The sequence below is a fragment of the Aulonocara sp. 'chitande type north' Nkhata Bay genome, linkage group LG3 (genome assembly GCF_057382095.1).
Source record: "Aulonocara sp. 'chitande type north' Nkhata Bay isolate Kocher_YH1m ecotype deep benthic linkage group LG3, A_spYH_male_GT1.1, whole genome shotgun sequence".
Classification (NCBI taxonomy): domain Eukaryota; kingdom Metazoa; phylum Chordata; class Actinopteri; order Cichliformes; family Cichlidae; genus Aulonocara; species Aulonocara sp. 'chitande type north' Nkhata Bay.
In genome coordinates, this window is record NC_141346.1 from 20,491,121 (window position 1) to 20,507,650 (window position 16,530).

At 39.8% G+C, this 16,530-nt stretch overlaps 1 protein-coding gene across 2 annotated transcripts; it reads right to left on the reverse strand.

The window, feature by feature from the left end:
* Positions 1-6: 6 nt before the first annotated feature.
* On the reverse strand, positions 7-10,607 carry cyp17a2 (cytochrome P450, family 17, subfamily A, polypeptide 2). Of its 2 annotated transcripts, XM_086272457.1 has the most exons (9): positions 10,284-10,607; positions 6,404-6,524; positions 4,702-4,840; positions 3,885-4,114; positions 3,320-3,406; positions 2,756-2,968; positions 2,368-2,537; positions 2,032-2,135; positions 7-1,931 (listed from the first exon to the last, which is right to left on the reverse strand). In XM_086272457.1, exons 1-9 carry the CDS (start codon positions 10,517-10,519, stop codon positions 1,666-1,668), a joined length of 1,566 nt encoding a protein of 521 aa, XP_086128583.1. In that variant the 5' UTR covers positions 10,520-10,607; the 3' UTR covers positions 7-1,665. The 2 variants fall into 2 exon arrangements, with proteins under 2 accessions (XP_086128583.1, XP_086128591.1); XM_086272465.1 differs by lacking the exon at positions 6,404-6,524 and having other exon boundaries at positions 10,284-10,562.
* Positions 10,608-16,530: the final 5,923 nt, after the last annotated feature.

Consider the following 16,530-nt stretch of genomic DNA (forward strand, 5'->3'; position numbering starts at 1 on the left):
CCACACTGAAGATTAGTCATCATTTATTCATTTGAAATAATAATAATGACAGACTGTATTTTGTAACAATTACAGATGATAATTGAACAAGTAATAAAATTATCACATAGTCGTTAATACTAAAGTTTAAAAAAAGTAGTGAAAATTTGAAGGTATTAGCAGCTTGAAGCTGTAGGGAAGGTTCCACCATTACACTAACATTTCTAAGGATTTACAGTGTTCTTGTACATTTTTTGTCTGTTATTTAAAGAAGAAATCAGTACCTGGTTTCATAGTGTGGTGGTAAACTTTGATTCCAGCCGGGGACATAAGTTTGCTTGTCGTGTCAGGAAGGGAATTCAGCATAAAACTACCAAGTCAAACAATTTCTTGTCAATCTTCTCAGGGCATTTTCATACCTGTAGTTTACAAACTCATTATATTAGATGATATTTCAGGATGAACTGTAGTCTGTGTCTGTAGTGCTCTGCTGCACACCAGATTGCAGACCATGGCTGGCTACGGGCCGTCTAACTCAAAACTGCAGCATAGACCTAGTACTTGAGTCGGATGGTTCTATAAAAAACTGCTTTGGAGTTTGTTTGAAACCCGACCAAAACCACTAAAGGGTCTCTGTCCACTCATATTGGCCCACGTCTAAGTGTGATGCCCATATTCACAACTGAACACACCTTGAGTGGTTAAAATGAAGTCAACTGGACTATGTGAAGTTGTTTTGCCTTGCATCCAGGAGGATTGTTCTAAAATAACTGACAGCCCAGAGTATTTAACCCCTCTTGGTCATACTTTTTTTTAGGCATTCCTGTGGGTCATTAAAACACTGTTATCATGTGAGCCAAAATGTGGGGAAAAAATCCACAGGACATTCCTGTTACCAAGCGCAAAGTGTGACACCTCTCAACCAGAGTTTGACTTGAACTGACCAAACTGCACAGGTAGGAAAACCCCCTAAAAACGGCAATAGTGGCAGGTGATAGTTGCTAGTTTTATACTAATACTTTATATGGTATACTTCATAATAATTTTATACTAATTAGTAACACGTTTATTGGTCAGATCTACCCAATGTTTATTTAACAAAATAACTGTGTTTTTTGTTTTATCCAAATATGATGGAAGTATGTTACGACAAAGAGCTTCCTAAAGAACAACAACAATATAGAATATTTTGACTAGAATAATGGTTTAATGGGTTAGTTTAATGGTTATGGAAGTGCTTAGCTTACTCTCTTAGCTATATGTGCATTATGGTTATGGTATGGCTCCATCACAGTTCATAAGCTTTAATAAAATCTCCCCTTTGCCTGAAAAAAATCCCAAGGTTAAGATGCACATCTTTATGTAAAATTTCATATTGGATAAAGGACTTGCAAACATGAATCCTCAAAAAACAATGCAACAAAAACATTTAAAAACATTTTTTTTCTCTGTTTTTGTTTTGTTTTGTTTTTTGTGAGAAAACTAATGACAGCAGAGACACCACAAACTGGTATTCCTCTCTCTGTTGCTATTAAGAGGTGTATCTTTCACCTGAATTTGGTTTTCTTCCTTTTTTTTTTTTTGCTTGGATTTTGGGCAGTAGGAGGCACGTGATGAAATGACATGGAATGAGCAATTTACGTTTCTGTTTCTCATCACCCAGCCTGACTGTCTGCCTCCACTCTGTCATTTTCCTCCATCCTCCCATCCAGCCCTGGGAATAACAACAACTTTAAAAGGCAATGGCTGCAACACCACACCCAACCGTCCCTGCAAGTTGGGCAGAGGAGCACCATGTGGCACCCTGAAGCTCATTCGCTGGAGCAGAGAGGACAAGAAAAGGAAAAGCTCCAGGATAGCCAGTGATTTGCCAACGCAGACTCGAGGTCCCGCCCCAAATGGAAGGAAAGAGGAGGGTGTGACCTGCTGACCACGGTGGTCAAGAAAACGTTCTGAAATGATGGGACAACACAGGAGAAGGTGGTGTGATCAGGTGCTCTTTTTTAAAAAAAGCTGGAGTTACATTGTTGGTGTTTATGTGCATCTGTTAACCTGGTTTGAACAAATCAGGTTTGTCCCAGTGATGGGGGTCGTGGTGAATCGACCACATGTTGACCAAAACACGTGTCCCCTTGCTGACAATGTGGCCTCCAATGCTACCAGAGATCCCCAGTTATTTAAGGTTTTCTTATTATACAAAACAATCAGATTACCTTATAATGCATTTCTGTTGTAATCTTTTTTTAGCTAACAGTGCTTCAGTTCAGCAGAAGACAATGGATGGAGAAAATAAGCTAATGTTTCCTTGTTCACATTTTCATCATAACAAGAAACTTAATGTACTAAACAAATCAGCAATGGCTGCAATACAGATTTAAACTGGTCTACCTGCTGTTGGTCATAGCGGTGTGTGGGATCAGCACGGGACTCACTGGCCGGATCCTCATGCCCTCGTTAATGACACTGTTCAGGTACGGCAGCTGACCACGGTCTGATATGGTCACAGTCCGCTCACTGCCAACATGCTCATCCAGCTCCTTCTGCACGCGCTCCTGGACCTAGAGTGGGTGAAGCATATTGGCAGACCAAATTGACCATTCATAATTAAAGACTACAGAAAAGGCATCGAGCATGATGGAGGGCACAAGATGAAGTGTCTTATATGCCGCCAGTTTTCTGCCCAAACGTCTTCATGTTTTTCTTGTTGGGCTGATAAACAGAAAGTCCTCATAATGCCTTTTCTTTTACATTTCTTTGACCGACATTATGTTTCTACCTCAGGGTGATGCAACAGGTAGGCCAGAATCCACAGTAGTGTGGTGGATGTTGTCTCCACTCCAGCTCCAAAAGTCTCGGCCGCTGTCATCAGGACATGGTCGTCAGTTAACTCGTCGTCTTTTGGCTCCGAAGATTTTTGACCCTGCCCACCAGTCTGGCCCTTTAACAAGGCATCCAGGAGGTCACGTGGTTCTCCGTCACTTCTTGATAACTGAAAACAGATCAGGTAAAACAAAACAAAAAATCAGGCAAGATCAAAGACAATTTTCTAGAATTGTTTGAAGATATGTAAATATATTTTGAAACACAGGCAACAACACGTGCTTCATACATTATAAATTGAAACCTTTATCTCATCTTTAAGGGTTTAATATACCCACAATGCCACACTGTTATGCTGTGTGTTCCTTATTTCCCCAAGACAAAATCCTGACGTTGCCTACTGGAGAGACCCATCTTCAAGTTTTGAGCCTTGAGTGACTCCTGATGCTACGTGATGTGTTTCTATGATAAAAATCCATTCTGTTTGCTTATATTAAAGTAGTGTAAGTTTGTTTATTACCTTGTGTTCCTGCAGTTTGCGGGTCAGTAGTTGGTCTCTGATAGTGATACACTTCTTCAATTTACTGAGAGACTTGTTGGGGAATACCTGCGGGATAGAGTTAGACTCTTACAGTTTATTCAGACAAGGAAAGAAGCAATGTTTTGCTTGTGTTACTATAAATGCCATCACTGGATGGTTTTGGATCTTTTTTTAACTGCCAAATATTTGGGCCTTGTATCATATTTTTACAACTTATCAGTAAGTCCTCATGTTTTATTTTTGTTTGTTTCTATGTAAAGGTTAAGTTGAATCATACAGCTCCAGCTGTCACCAAATGGTGACAATAAGTCCTTGAGAAAGTTTTAGCTGATCATTTTAGCAACACAGTGAGAAGAAATGTGTTCTCTAAAGTTAAATATTTACATGTATTTGTTAATTTGTCAGTTGACATCTTTAAATAAAGTTTGAGTGAGTTTGAGTTTGACTTTTTCAAAAAGGGCAATTTTCTTCTTCTTTTTTTTCAAACAGATATAGGATATAAGATTGTATACAGAGCACCTCAGTACCAAGTATAGAGTTATACCTTCAGCCAGGGGTAGATGTCAACCAGTCCTCCCCTGGCAATTGTTTCCACAATCCCATTGTTGTATTGAATCACCTCCTGCAGCTCAGCATCGCCGTGTCGATAGGTGGCACTGAACACTAGTGTGCAAATAATATTCGTGACGGCTCTGGTTACTGCAGAGGATGGATCAAACCCCTGCTTTTCGCTGGACAACAGCTCAACACACAGACTGTCCACCTCAGACAGAACTGAAGAAAGAAATGATAAAAAATGTAAAGAAAAAGAAAAAAGATCAGAAAATGGCACAATCAGAATTTCAACAAAACACTTTTGAAATTAAAGGTTTTTCTGAAGGTACCATAAATCAGGGTTACAGAGAGTCGCTGCACTGTCTTGTGGTAGGAAGTGGTTGTACATAAAAGTACTGCCTGACCCTTTGCCAGCATCAGTAGGTATCGCTTCAGTACAATACAGAGACATTTAAAAAAAACTAAAAGTCTGTTTCTTCATATTCTGAATGAACTATTTATAGTCTATGGAGTTACATGCTGTTTATATCCATCAAACAATCAACATAAACTGGCACATTTGAAAAAGCATTTCCTTTTTGCCTTATATTAAACATTTCTTCTGAATTCCCATGCCAACCTGAAGGCTATTTAGGTTTACGTTAGCTTGATGCTGATTTTGATGAATATTTTTTACTTTGCCTGTCAAACAGCAGTGTACTTCAGCTAAACCTGTTAAAATATTAGAAGTGTGGGGTTTTGTTTTGTTTTTTTTTTACGAAACAGATGGGTGAATTAAAATCAAGTGGCAGGATGGAGCCAAGTACCGATGTCTTGCAATCGAGTTGTTCCTTCTCCGAACAGAGTGAAGGAGTTGTGGACGAGGCGACGGTGATGCTTCCAGAGAGGGGTGTAGTCTGAAAATGCGATGTCTTTGCCTCCTCTGGTCAGCAGGTTGGTGGTGACCTGCAGGGAAAAACAAGGATGAATGTAAGAACAGTTTCAAAACAGTACTTCAAAATAAAATGGAAGAAAAATATTCAGACAAGGACACTGCTGAGAGCAGCACAGAGACAGGAAATGACATTGACCTGACACCAAGGACGAAAACCAACAGTATTATTTCTGTGAAGGGTTTTCTAAAAATGCAGTGGGTTTTTCTTCTGTTGTGTTTTTCACATCAGAGTAGCTGTGAAATGGTTTACAGGCATGAAATATACATAGGAAAATCCACATTACGTAACAGTTACATTACTGAGGTTCTCACTAAGCTAGGGGCATCTTAATGAAAGACTTCACATGTGTTTAATTAAGGGTGGGAAGTACAGTAAAGGTGAAGGGTTTATAATTATGGATAAGCGTTAACCTCAAATAAACTTTGTAAAAAAAAATAAAATAATTTTTGTAAAATGAAATATGAGTTATATAGTTTTTTGATTTAGGTAAAATGTTCCATAAACTGGATGTTCTGCCTTGAGTTTATTGCCCCCTACTGGGCCTTGTAAATTGTTGTTAATGTGACATGCACTTTGACCCAGAACAAGAAGATGACCATGTTAGTTAGGGTAAGCAGGTTCACATGTGCTGAAGGGTTCCTGTAGTTATCCACTGCAATCCTCTTTCTTGTTTATGCCTTCGAAAGCAGCGTCTGTAAGTACTTGTTGACTTAACAGTATAGAGCCATATTTTAGTAACATTTGCTAAATTTGCTAAGCTAACCACATGTCATGTATACATAGGATGACCTATTACATGAATATGTCTTTGTCTTTTGTTGCTAGCCTTGACTTGCTATAGAGTAGATAATGGCATTTGTAATATATCATTGTGTTAATCACCTTACTATTGTATTATTTCTTCTTATGTTTTAGTTTCCCTCAGATTCAATGGTGTATGGCGGTGCAATGTAAAATAAAGCACCTGGAGCTTGGACGCTATATGCTGACTCACGTATTCTTTCAAATGGAGTTTGGCTGGCTGCGTGAATTGTGTACCTGCACACACAAGGAGAGCAGTACACTAAAGCTATAGTGAAGAATTGAAGAATTCTGGTCATTATCAATATATATACAGGTTACAAAAAGGGAGTTTTTCCTTCCTTCGCCAAGCGCTTGGTGGATAACGATATGATTGTTGGGGGCTCTTTAGAGTCATTACCCTATAATGTAAAGCTCTTTTAGGGAGCAGTTGTTGAAATGAAATTTTATCAAACTGAATAAAATTATTTCTCAATTATCACAGATCACATAAGACATGAGTGTCATTAAGTACCAAAGGGTCTAACCAACAGCCTAAAACCCAAAGTATTCCAGAAAAAATCCAGAAAATCAAACACTAAAGAGCCTAAAATCATTTCCCACTTTAGAAACTAACCAGTCCAGTTAAAATTAAATTTAGATCATGAACCTCCATATACCCTCTTTATGCCCTTCAAGCTGCAAAAACATAATTAAATTGAAGAATCTGGGCAATTGTTGGAACAGAATATCATGTGGGTATTTTCTCTGTCTTTACATCTGCATGTCTCACCATGCTCGGCCGTCCAGCAAAGTCCTTGCCTTTCTGCATCAGAACCTCTCTGGCATGTTGATGGCTGTTTATGACCACAGTGTAGTGAGGACCGAGGTAGAGCCCAAACAGAGGCCCATACCTGAAATGGAACAGTGCGGACACTGATGCATAAAAACGTGACCACAGTGAATTGAGATACACTAACTAGTCATAGTAATCAGTAAATTGTCCTTATACACACTAACTCATCCTCCCCCACTCATAAATATTTACTATATTTATTTAACATTTAATATTTACATCACTAACATTTACTTGTCCTCCTCAACATTATCTAGATCTCCAATAATGAATGCATACTTACAAACATTAACCTGTCCTCCTATCCTTTAACTAGTCCCCCCAAACATTAACCAGTACTTCCATAATGGATTTATGGATTTATGGATTTATATATACATATATATATATATATATCTACATATATATATATATATCTACATATATATATATATATATATATATATATATATATATATATATATATATATATATATATATATATATATATATATGTAGATATATATATATATATATACATTTACCTACTAAACATAGCTGGACTGGCCATCGGGCATACTGGGCATTTTTCGTTTTTATGGGCCGATGGTTTTTTTTTTTCCCGTAATGGTATAAACACTGAAAGGTGTTTCTCGTTTGGCTCTCGGTGAAGGCAGTCTCACTTTTTCTCCTCTCCTCCTTCCCCTTATCTTCCCTGCTTAGCCTCTTGTGTCCTTGTCTTGTCTCGTGTGCATTACTTTCCCTTGAACCGTCTCTCACTGTCTGTTTCTAAAACCTAAAAGAGAATTATGGATTTGATCAACTGGTCTCTGAATGCTATTGACACCCTTTTCTCAATGAGAAGTCTGGGCTCGGGAGAGCCCGAGTGCCCTGGAGGGACTTTCCCTGCCGGATACACGATGGACGGGTGGCAGAACTGGAGGATCATGTGCCTGGCGGGACTGTCGATCGAGGACGCTGAAGATATCTACCTATGCGGAACCATGATAACAGGGTTCTTGCTGATCGGAGTTTGCTTGGCCCTGGCTTATCGGAGAATTAAGACAGCGGAACCGACTGTTCAACCCCCCCCCCCGGCCTCTCACAACGAACGCAGCATGGTTAACATCTTGGAGACGCTTACAGCTGCCGTGAAGACTCAAAATAACACCATTGAGCGTATATTGGGATACATCAAAGAGAGGCCTGCTCAAAATGAGACCCTTGAGTGAAAGTTGGATCACATCACAGAACGGCTCACTGCATGTTGTGGGGTCTCAGAATCACAAGAATGACAACACCACGGAACAGAAGTTTGATACCATCATGGGGAGGCTCGCGGTTCTCCAACGGGAAATTGAGAGACCAGTGTCGGAGTGTTAAAGAACAACTTTGAAATTCTCCTGAGCTGCTTGCATAAAAGAAAAATCAACAATATTCAACATGCGGACACCACGGTGCCAGCTGCACGGGCCCAAGGCTGGAGCCGAACAAAAACTCCCTGATAACGACTGTGTGATGACTATTCTTCCCATCCCATGCAAGGCCACCTGGGTTGGCTGGTAGACTGTTTACTTAGCCTGATAGGGTGAAGGACACTGTCTCAGCTGAACTATGGACACGCTCACACATACACTTACACTGATAAGCACTCACATATCCCCCCCTCCTTCCAATGCCTTCGATGCTTGTTGCCTCCTGGGAACACGAGGCGGGTCTGGGCAACCTGCATGTGGCGAATAAAATTTGAACTTGAACTTGAACTTGAGGTGGTGGATTGGCCAGATGAAGGGAGATGTGTAAAAATGACTGTTTGGTGGTGGCTATTGCGGAGCTTCCACAGATTCAGTAACATTAGCAAGTGGTGGAGGCCAGCAGGTGCAACACGCTGGCAGGTGGATGACGGAAAGGCAGGAGGAGCAGAGACCTGAGGTGGTGAACTGAACTTCAGGTAAGAAGTTATGACCTGCAGTCTATCTGGGTCAGATATAAAGTTTAAGTGTAGTTTATTTTCGTTATGCTGACTTTTTACAGTCAGTTACAATAACTCGAGTAGCTAGCATGACGGAGTTTCTATACAGCTGGGCGGGTGCTATGATTTTATTGATGTTGAACTTGTTTTATCTTATTTTATTTATAAGGTTAGTTATTAGAGTTTCCAACTGTCCCGTAAAAAACAGAGTCGCCTTGTATTCAGAGAAAATATTGTGCGTTTGGTATTGAGGTGAAAAGGAACAGTTTGTCACGGACACAAAGTTGGAGTTATTCTGTGTCTTTGCTGCACAGCTGCCTCTTCCTCTCTCATTCTCTCCCCCCTCCCTCTCCTGTTTCTACTTCAATCATAAAACTGATCAATGATCAGCTGATCGGCTTTTCTCTCTTGTTTGTTTATCGCCCACTTTGCGCCAGAAAGAGGAAACCAGCGGATGTCGCGCTAAACAACAGCAGCACGTTTAAGCTTGATCAGCTGTTGTTAGAATTTATTTAATATTAATTTCTAGTATCAGCTGATGTTTGCTGGAGCCACAGCTGTAAAGCTGTTGGTCATGATGTCGGTTTGGTTATCTGGTGAGAGGGAAACATGAAGATGAAACCAGGAGATGTCCTTACTGAATCATCAGAGCTGTGATGAAGAAACAGGTTTACCTTTTAGGTGACATGAATGAGTTGAAGGGAAGTTATGAACTGTTTCTGAGAGACAAATAACACCAGGATCCTTTTTTAGGTAGCTGACAGCTGGTAACTTTGCAGGGGTGGATCTAGCAAAGTGTTGCCAGGTGGGCATGTAGGGCATTAACAGGGAGAGGGGGGCACAAAGAAATACTTTTCTTTGTTATGTCATCAAAAAACTTTGAATAAATAATTATCTGAATCTTACAACAAACCTTTTCATCTGATGTAAAATATAGAAATCCATTATTGTACATAGTAATTTTTTGAGTAGCTAAGTACTGTACATGATGCCAGTATTTTCCCACATTTTCTAGATACTGCACCAATACTTTGTGTAAAATGCCATCAAAAAGTCACTTAAGCTTTATTCTTTCTCACCTGTCTTTCTGTCTCCTTTCACTTTTTAAAGGTTGCCATGTTAGAAAAAATATTTTGCCCTGCCATGCTGTTTATTGATGTGGTAAATGAATGGTTTATGGAAATATATCTAAATCTGTCATCAGTAATCAGTAATGATCATGTCTCACCTCTAGTCTTCTCCGTCTTAATTTCAGGTTTTCACCATGTGTTGTAGATAGTTCAGGAGGTTAACTCGACCAAGCAGTCTACTTTCAGGTACTGTTTAGAATACCAGAATAGGGAGGATGGTGTAGGTTTAAGTTTATTAGATTGATACATATATACCAACAAGACAGTGTACATCACTGTGACAACGGCGTTTGTTTTCATTCAGAGGATTTGTGGTTTTTCCTATAATACCTGGTGGGCCGGTCTCCAGTCAAAATGTCTGGGCCGATTTTTTGTCCCAGTCCAGCCCTGCTACTAAAGTTAATATTAAGTATTCCTCTCAAACATCAACTACTCATTCCATGATAAGTAGTAGTAGTAGTCCCCCAAAGATATACATATTTGTATAGTTTGTCTTCCTAAACATGCACTAGGTTTTCCACTTATTTTGTCCCCCAACTGAAGGAATATTTGCCGACTAACATTAACTAGTCTTCTCAAACATGACTACACGTTAAAAGGTCCTGCCAAAGTGTCCCTAAAAATGAACCAGTCCTTCCATATCTGTGACTGATTGCTGTCTTGTAAACATGACTGATTCCTCCTGACAAAACTCGTGACCAAACTCACGACCAGAAAATTAACATGCCGATCTCACCTGTGGGACATCTGCGTGAAGAGGAGATGAGGTGGGAGGCCTCCTCCAAGCCAGGGGAGACTGCCCAGGAAGGGGAGCCGTGGCAGGCAGGGGATGGAGCCCCGAGCCGAGGGTTCGGTTACAGGAACGAGCCGGCATGTGGTCAAGAACAGGACGACCACTACGACAGTAAAAAGGGTGATAAGGACAGAGGGAGAGAGCGAAGGAGACAGGAATGAGAGGAGACAGGTGAGCATGTCTGCGGTGAGGTGGAGGAGAGTGCAGGGAGACGCTGGAGAGCCCCGGCTTTAACCTCTTACACGCACAAAAAAACCTTGGAGAGGTCGCTGTGTGTGTATGCGGGAGTTGTTTTTGTTACTTACGTATGACCGTGAATGTGTGTGTGCGCTCGCTGGCGGGTGTTTATGTTGGTTCGACAACCTTGATGTTATCAAGCTGCATATCTGGTTCCCATAGCAACCTTAAAGGAGAATACGACCTCGTCAGTGGGTTTCATCCAAGTCAGTTTGTTCTGTTTCACCACAGGATGAAACTTCAAGGTGATATTCGAATTTATCTCCTGGATAGCTGTAAATCAATGGACCACATGCCAGATGCACACCAGTGGATTTGTGAGCGTTTCAAAGCACTTATTAATGTGTTAACGAGCTGTTACTGTTATTAGTCTATCATTCGTTGTCTGTTTGTTCAGCAGCAGCACAGATACCCAAATGTCCACAGGAGGCTCAGCAAACATTTACAACTGCTGCTCTAAAGCTGAAGGGTTTCAAAATAAAACGCCTTTAACCATGGACTGAGACTCACTCTAAACTACCATTTTACATCATATTTATTATATATTTATATTTATTATAATGACACAAAATGAGATGGTGTGTGTGTTTGTGTATACTTATGTGAGTTTGTATTATGCTGTCTGTTGTTGCTTAATTATATTTGTTATGTTGTGTTTGACAAATTAACTTGTTTTAAAAACTAGTTTTGAGCTTTGTTTTTGGCTTCATTGTGGTCTCTTTTTAATTTGACTCTTGTTTGAGTAACTCTGTGGTACAGTGATACGGGAAAAGTCTGTTTCTGTTCTTATATAAAGACCCGTGTAGCACTTATTACTGGACCTCAGGTTAACTCCATGAACATTTCAGAGAGTCAAAAAGGCACATATTCAATTTCAATTCAGTTTTATTTATATAGCACCAAATCACAACAACAGTCACTTCAAGGTGTTTTGTATTGTACAGTAAAGATTGTGTAATAATACAGAGAAAACACCAACAATCAAACAATGCTTTATTTAGAATACCACCTTTTGCAGTCATTTCCTGTTTCATATGTTAGGCTATCCCCTCTCTATCGCTTCTCCAATTTTGGTGATTAAACAGAGTTGGGTCCACTTTAGCTCAGTTGGCTGATCATGCACTCATATGACACATGGTTAAGGGCTGCTGGCTGGGGTTTGAATCATTTTTATTTATTTATTTTTTTACTCAATTTCCATCTGGGATTAATGCAGTTTCTCTGATTTGGATTCTGATTGCCCAAAACGCAAACAAAAGACATAATAAGAGGCTCTAATGTAAGTATTCTGTTAATGTTGGTGGCCTCAGTTACACAATGGACTCAGAGCCAGCGGTACACGGGCAGGAATGCTTTTCTTACTTGGAAATTCCGACACCACTTCATAAGATGAATGGGATGGGCGAAACTTCAGTATCTGCCATTATTAGCTGGCGTTAGCTGAGGTTAGACTGACTCGTAATTTAACTGTGATTAATATTTGCAATGGAAATTACACATGACATAAAAAAATTACAGATGATGTAGTAGGTTTCTTTTTAAAAAAAAAGATAATTTAAAAATATCATTGGTTTCATAATATCTAATAAGCTTCATACAGTTAACCACAATCACTACATGACAGAAACACAAGCTTCATCTCTTAATAAAAGCAGTGCAAATTTGTACCTGAATAAAAACAAACATGGGATGTTAGAACACTTTAAGCACTCAAAACTTACAATAGACAGCTGGTTTGGAAGAGAACTGAACAAATATTTAAAGTATAAGCTGATCATTTTTGGAGCAGCCTTCAGGATCTCCATGTATTAACATGCTGTTTTTAGACTTGATGGATAGCATTAACAACCTGCTAGCTGCAAATAATCATGTGCAGTTCCACATGATTATTAACAGACAAAAAGAAAACATATTACTGATACAGAAATGGTTTTCTATACGAGATGACTGCAAAAAGTGCAGCCTTTCGTCCACCCTACTGTTACTCATTTTATGTTAAGATTTAAATTGGTATTGGTATGGGGAGTAACCTTCAGTAACAGTAATAAATCACACAGCAATAGTACATTCATGATATTCAAAAATACGTTAGCCTACTCTCAGTGAGCAACTTATAGGAATACATTACAAAATACATTTTGGGGCATGTATTCTGTAATCTGTAGTGGAATACATTTTAAAAGTAACCTTCCCAACACTGTTTATGAGCAAGCACTGGGTGACAGTGGGAAGGAAAAACACCCTTTTAACAGCAAGAAACTTCCTGTACCACCCAGGTGGCCATCTGTCATGACCGGCTGGGGCTGGAGGGAGGAAGACAACACAAGGACATTCTGTGAAAGAGAGACAGAGATTAATAACAGGTATGATTCAATGCAGAGATGTCTATTAACACATAGTGAGTGAGAAAGGTGACTGGAAAGGAAACACTCAATGCATCATGGGAATCCCCCGGCAGCCTATGTCTATTGCAGCATAACTAAGGGAGGATTCAGGGTCACCTGGTCCAGCCCTAACTATATGCTTTAGCAAAAAGGAAAGTTTTAAGCTAATCTTAAAAGTAGAGATAGTGTCTGTCTCCCGAATCCAAACTGGAAGCTGGTTCCACAGAAGAGGGCCCTGAAAACTGAAGGCTCTCCCTCCCATTCTACTTTTAAATACTCTAGGAACAACAAGTAGGCCTGCAGAGCGAGAGCGAAGTGCTCTAATAGGGTGATATGGTACTACAAGGTCATTAAGATAAGATGGGGCCTGATTATTTAAGACCTTGTATGTGAGGAGCAGGATTTTGAATTCAATTCTGGATTTAACAGGAAGCCAATGAAGGCAAGCCAAAGCAGGAGAAATATGCTCTCTCTTTCTAGTCCCTGTCAGGACTCTTGCTGCAGCATTTTGGATTAACTGAAGGCTTTTCAGTGAGTTTTTAGGACATCCTGATAATAATGAATTACAGTAGACACTCTGAGACAGGATATTTCTAATTTTAGAAATTTTGCACAAATAGAAGAAAGAAGTCCTACGTATTTGTTTAATATGTGCACTGATGGACATATCCTGGTCAAAACCGACTCCAAGATTTTTCACAGTGTATTGGAGGTGAAGGTAATGCCATCCAGAGTCAGCAAATGGTTTTTGGATCAGTGCTTGGACTCCTTTAGTTTTTCCTTATAGTCCTTCGCTACAGGAGTATGGAAAGTTTTAGGCTCTAAATGTAAATTCAGAACAAAATAAGGACTTTTTATTAAATAACCACCTTCTTACAGAGTAAGGTACAAAACACACTTGTGCCCCACATTTTGAAGTTGGTGGTGGACTCGTCATGCAGGGCTCGGTTGATTTTAGACGCCATGATGTTAAGATTTGTGCTCTTGAGAACCTGAAAGAGCACAAATCTCATTCCTCTCGCAGTTGAATTTGGTTCTTTGTGACTGTGGCTGGATGCTAGGGCTTGCTGTCCTGCTGCAGGATGAGTCTGGGGCCAATGAGATGCCTCTGCGATGTAGGAGAATCTGGAAAATCTAAAGCAGCCACATACTGTACAGAGTGTGAGTCAGTGGCTGCAGATGACAGAAACTGAAGGCCGCAGCGCTTCTGACGCCACATTAATGTCTCCATCGCAGTGTGTTATTTGTAACAGGTGGAGGGAACAGGAGGTGGCAGAGTGCCATGGCAACAGCCTCTCTTACTTCGCCCACACACACTCCCTCTTCCATCATCTTTCTTGATATAGCTTCCTTCTCTCTTCTCTCTGCATCGTCAGCTGACTGTTTTTTGCAGCCCTGTCGCCTGAACGCTCTCACGCCGATGTGATCGGGCTTATTTTAGTCACCCGGGATCCAAACACTCACAAACGTAAGCAGCACCAGAACCCGAGCTGATTAAATATGAATATACAGAACAGAGGGTGCTAAAAATGCCCGAAGCCGCAGTTCCTCTGAAAGCCACCAGATGCTCCCGGGGAATGCTCTGAATGTGTGGAAGTAAAAGTTAAACTAAAAAATGAAGCTTGTCTGTTTGGTCTAACAGCATACTCAGAGACTTGAGCTAAACCCTCCCATCAGAAAGAGTTACACATTCAGGGTGTTGTTATACTAATATTACCTATTCATTCATTTATTTTTATTTATGATAGCATATAACATATTTCATTTATGTTTTTCTGTATACACTAAATTGAGCAGTGCTCCTAACTTTGTTGTATGCTTACACTTAGAGCGATGCTGAAGGTCAAAGAAAAAGTATCTGAAAAGTTTGGGCACTTTTCTGAAATATGTCAGAGATGTTTTCAGCAGAAATCAGAGCAGCTGTTTGTTGTTTGTTGCACAGTTTTCTGTTTTTAATCAGTTTTTTTAATTGAGGGCTGGGTTTGATCTTAGCTTAGTTGAACCACCTTTAGCAGCAATAAGCTAAAGTGATTATTTTCTCTATGACTTTGTCTTCTCTGCTTCAGGTCACTGAGGTTCGTGCACAGCTCTCTGAAGGTCTGGACTTTGACCTGACCGCTGCTGCACTGACTCTTTTAATATTCAGGGAATCTGTTGTAGATTTGCTGCTGTGCATGTGATCATCATCCTGTTCCATGTCTCAGTTTCAGCCAAGCTTTAGTTGTCACACAGATGGCCTTACGTTAGACTCGAGCATACTTTGGTACACAGAGGAATTCATGACGGACCAAGTGACTGCAAGGTGCGCAAATCATCACCTCCCCACCACCTCGCTGACTGTTGGTCTGAGGTGTTCGTGCTGATTTGCTCCACACAACATCATTTTGGTCCCATCTGTCTAAAGGACGTCGTTCCAGAAGTTTTGCGGTTTGCTCAGGAGCACCTTCTGTTCTTTTTAGAGTGAAGAGGCTTTCTGCTTCCAAACAACTAGTTTTTTTATTTGTACCGTCATGAACTTCACTGTTTAACATGCTGACTGAGGCCTGTAGAGTTGGATATTTTGCAGTTTCCCTGATCATCAGAGGGTCTGAACTCACAGTGAATTTCTTGGATGTGGGAACACAGCTGAATGCTCCAGACCTGCAAATGTGTAAAACTTCTGCTTTTATAGATGTGCTCGGACTTCCTGATGATCATTTAATCAAATGCATCTGATAATCACCCCCTGGGAGCTATTTTGTTTTGCCATGACTGTTAAGAGTCCTGTGAAAACTTTATATTCAACATGACCGTATGTCATTTGTTTCATAGTTTGAAACTAATAACTTTTTATTAAAATCTTTTTCCACCTTGTGTTTTTAACTTAATGTTATATTTCTTCTTTCAGGTTAAAATAATCATAATGCAGCACTATAGTGTGCTAATGATAATAATTAATATTAACTAATGCTATTAGTTAATTATATTATATGTGTTTCACTTTTTTAAGTGATATTAGTATAAGATGATAAGATGTAAAACTCATGTGTATATGTACTGTAGGTAGTCTCTGTAAAATGTGAGATGGGCTCCTTTATTAAAATTATTTGAATATTTACTTCTCTTTACCTCACCCTGACAGCACACTTAGCCCAAATTTGGTGTATCGAGGCTCCTTGTAATTCAGTCGCCATTGCTGATCACCCTAACACTAACCTATCAGAGGATGTAGTTTGGTCTTTTTAATCAGGGACAAGAGTCATAATGTTTTGACTGTCACACATCAAAAATTATTGATTGCGTTCTTCTAAAATCTCTCCCACATTGGCTTTCCTTCATTGGCTCCCTGTTAAATCCAGAATTTAAAATCCTGCTCCTCACATACAAGCTCTTTAATAATCAGACCCTGTCATATCTTCATGGAAATATATTGTCCCATTAGAGCACTTCAATCTTAGACTGCAGGCTTACTTGTTGTTCCTAGACTAATAAAAAGTAGAATGACAGTCCTTCAGCTTTCAGGCCACAGCTCCCAGACTGGGTTCAGCAGACAGACACTAGCTCTGCTTTTAAAATTAGGCTTCAAACTC

Excerpts from the sequence above, each read along its gene's own strand:
- cyp17a2 (XM_086272457.1), bottom strand. The coding sequence starts at position 10,519 with ATGCTCACCTGTCTCCTCTCATTCCTGTCTCCTTCGCTCTCTCCCTCT. Across the intron at positions 4,841-6,403 it reads TTGCTGGACGGCCGAGCATG|GTCACCACCAACCTGCTGAC; the intron begins GTGAGACATGCA and ends TTTTCCCTGCAG. Across the intron at positions 2,969-3,319 it reads GCAAACTGCAGGAACACAAG|TTATCAAGAAGTGACGGAGA; the intron begins GTAATAAACAAA and ends ATCTGTTTTCAG.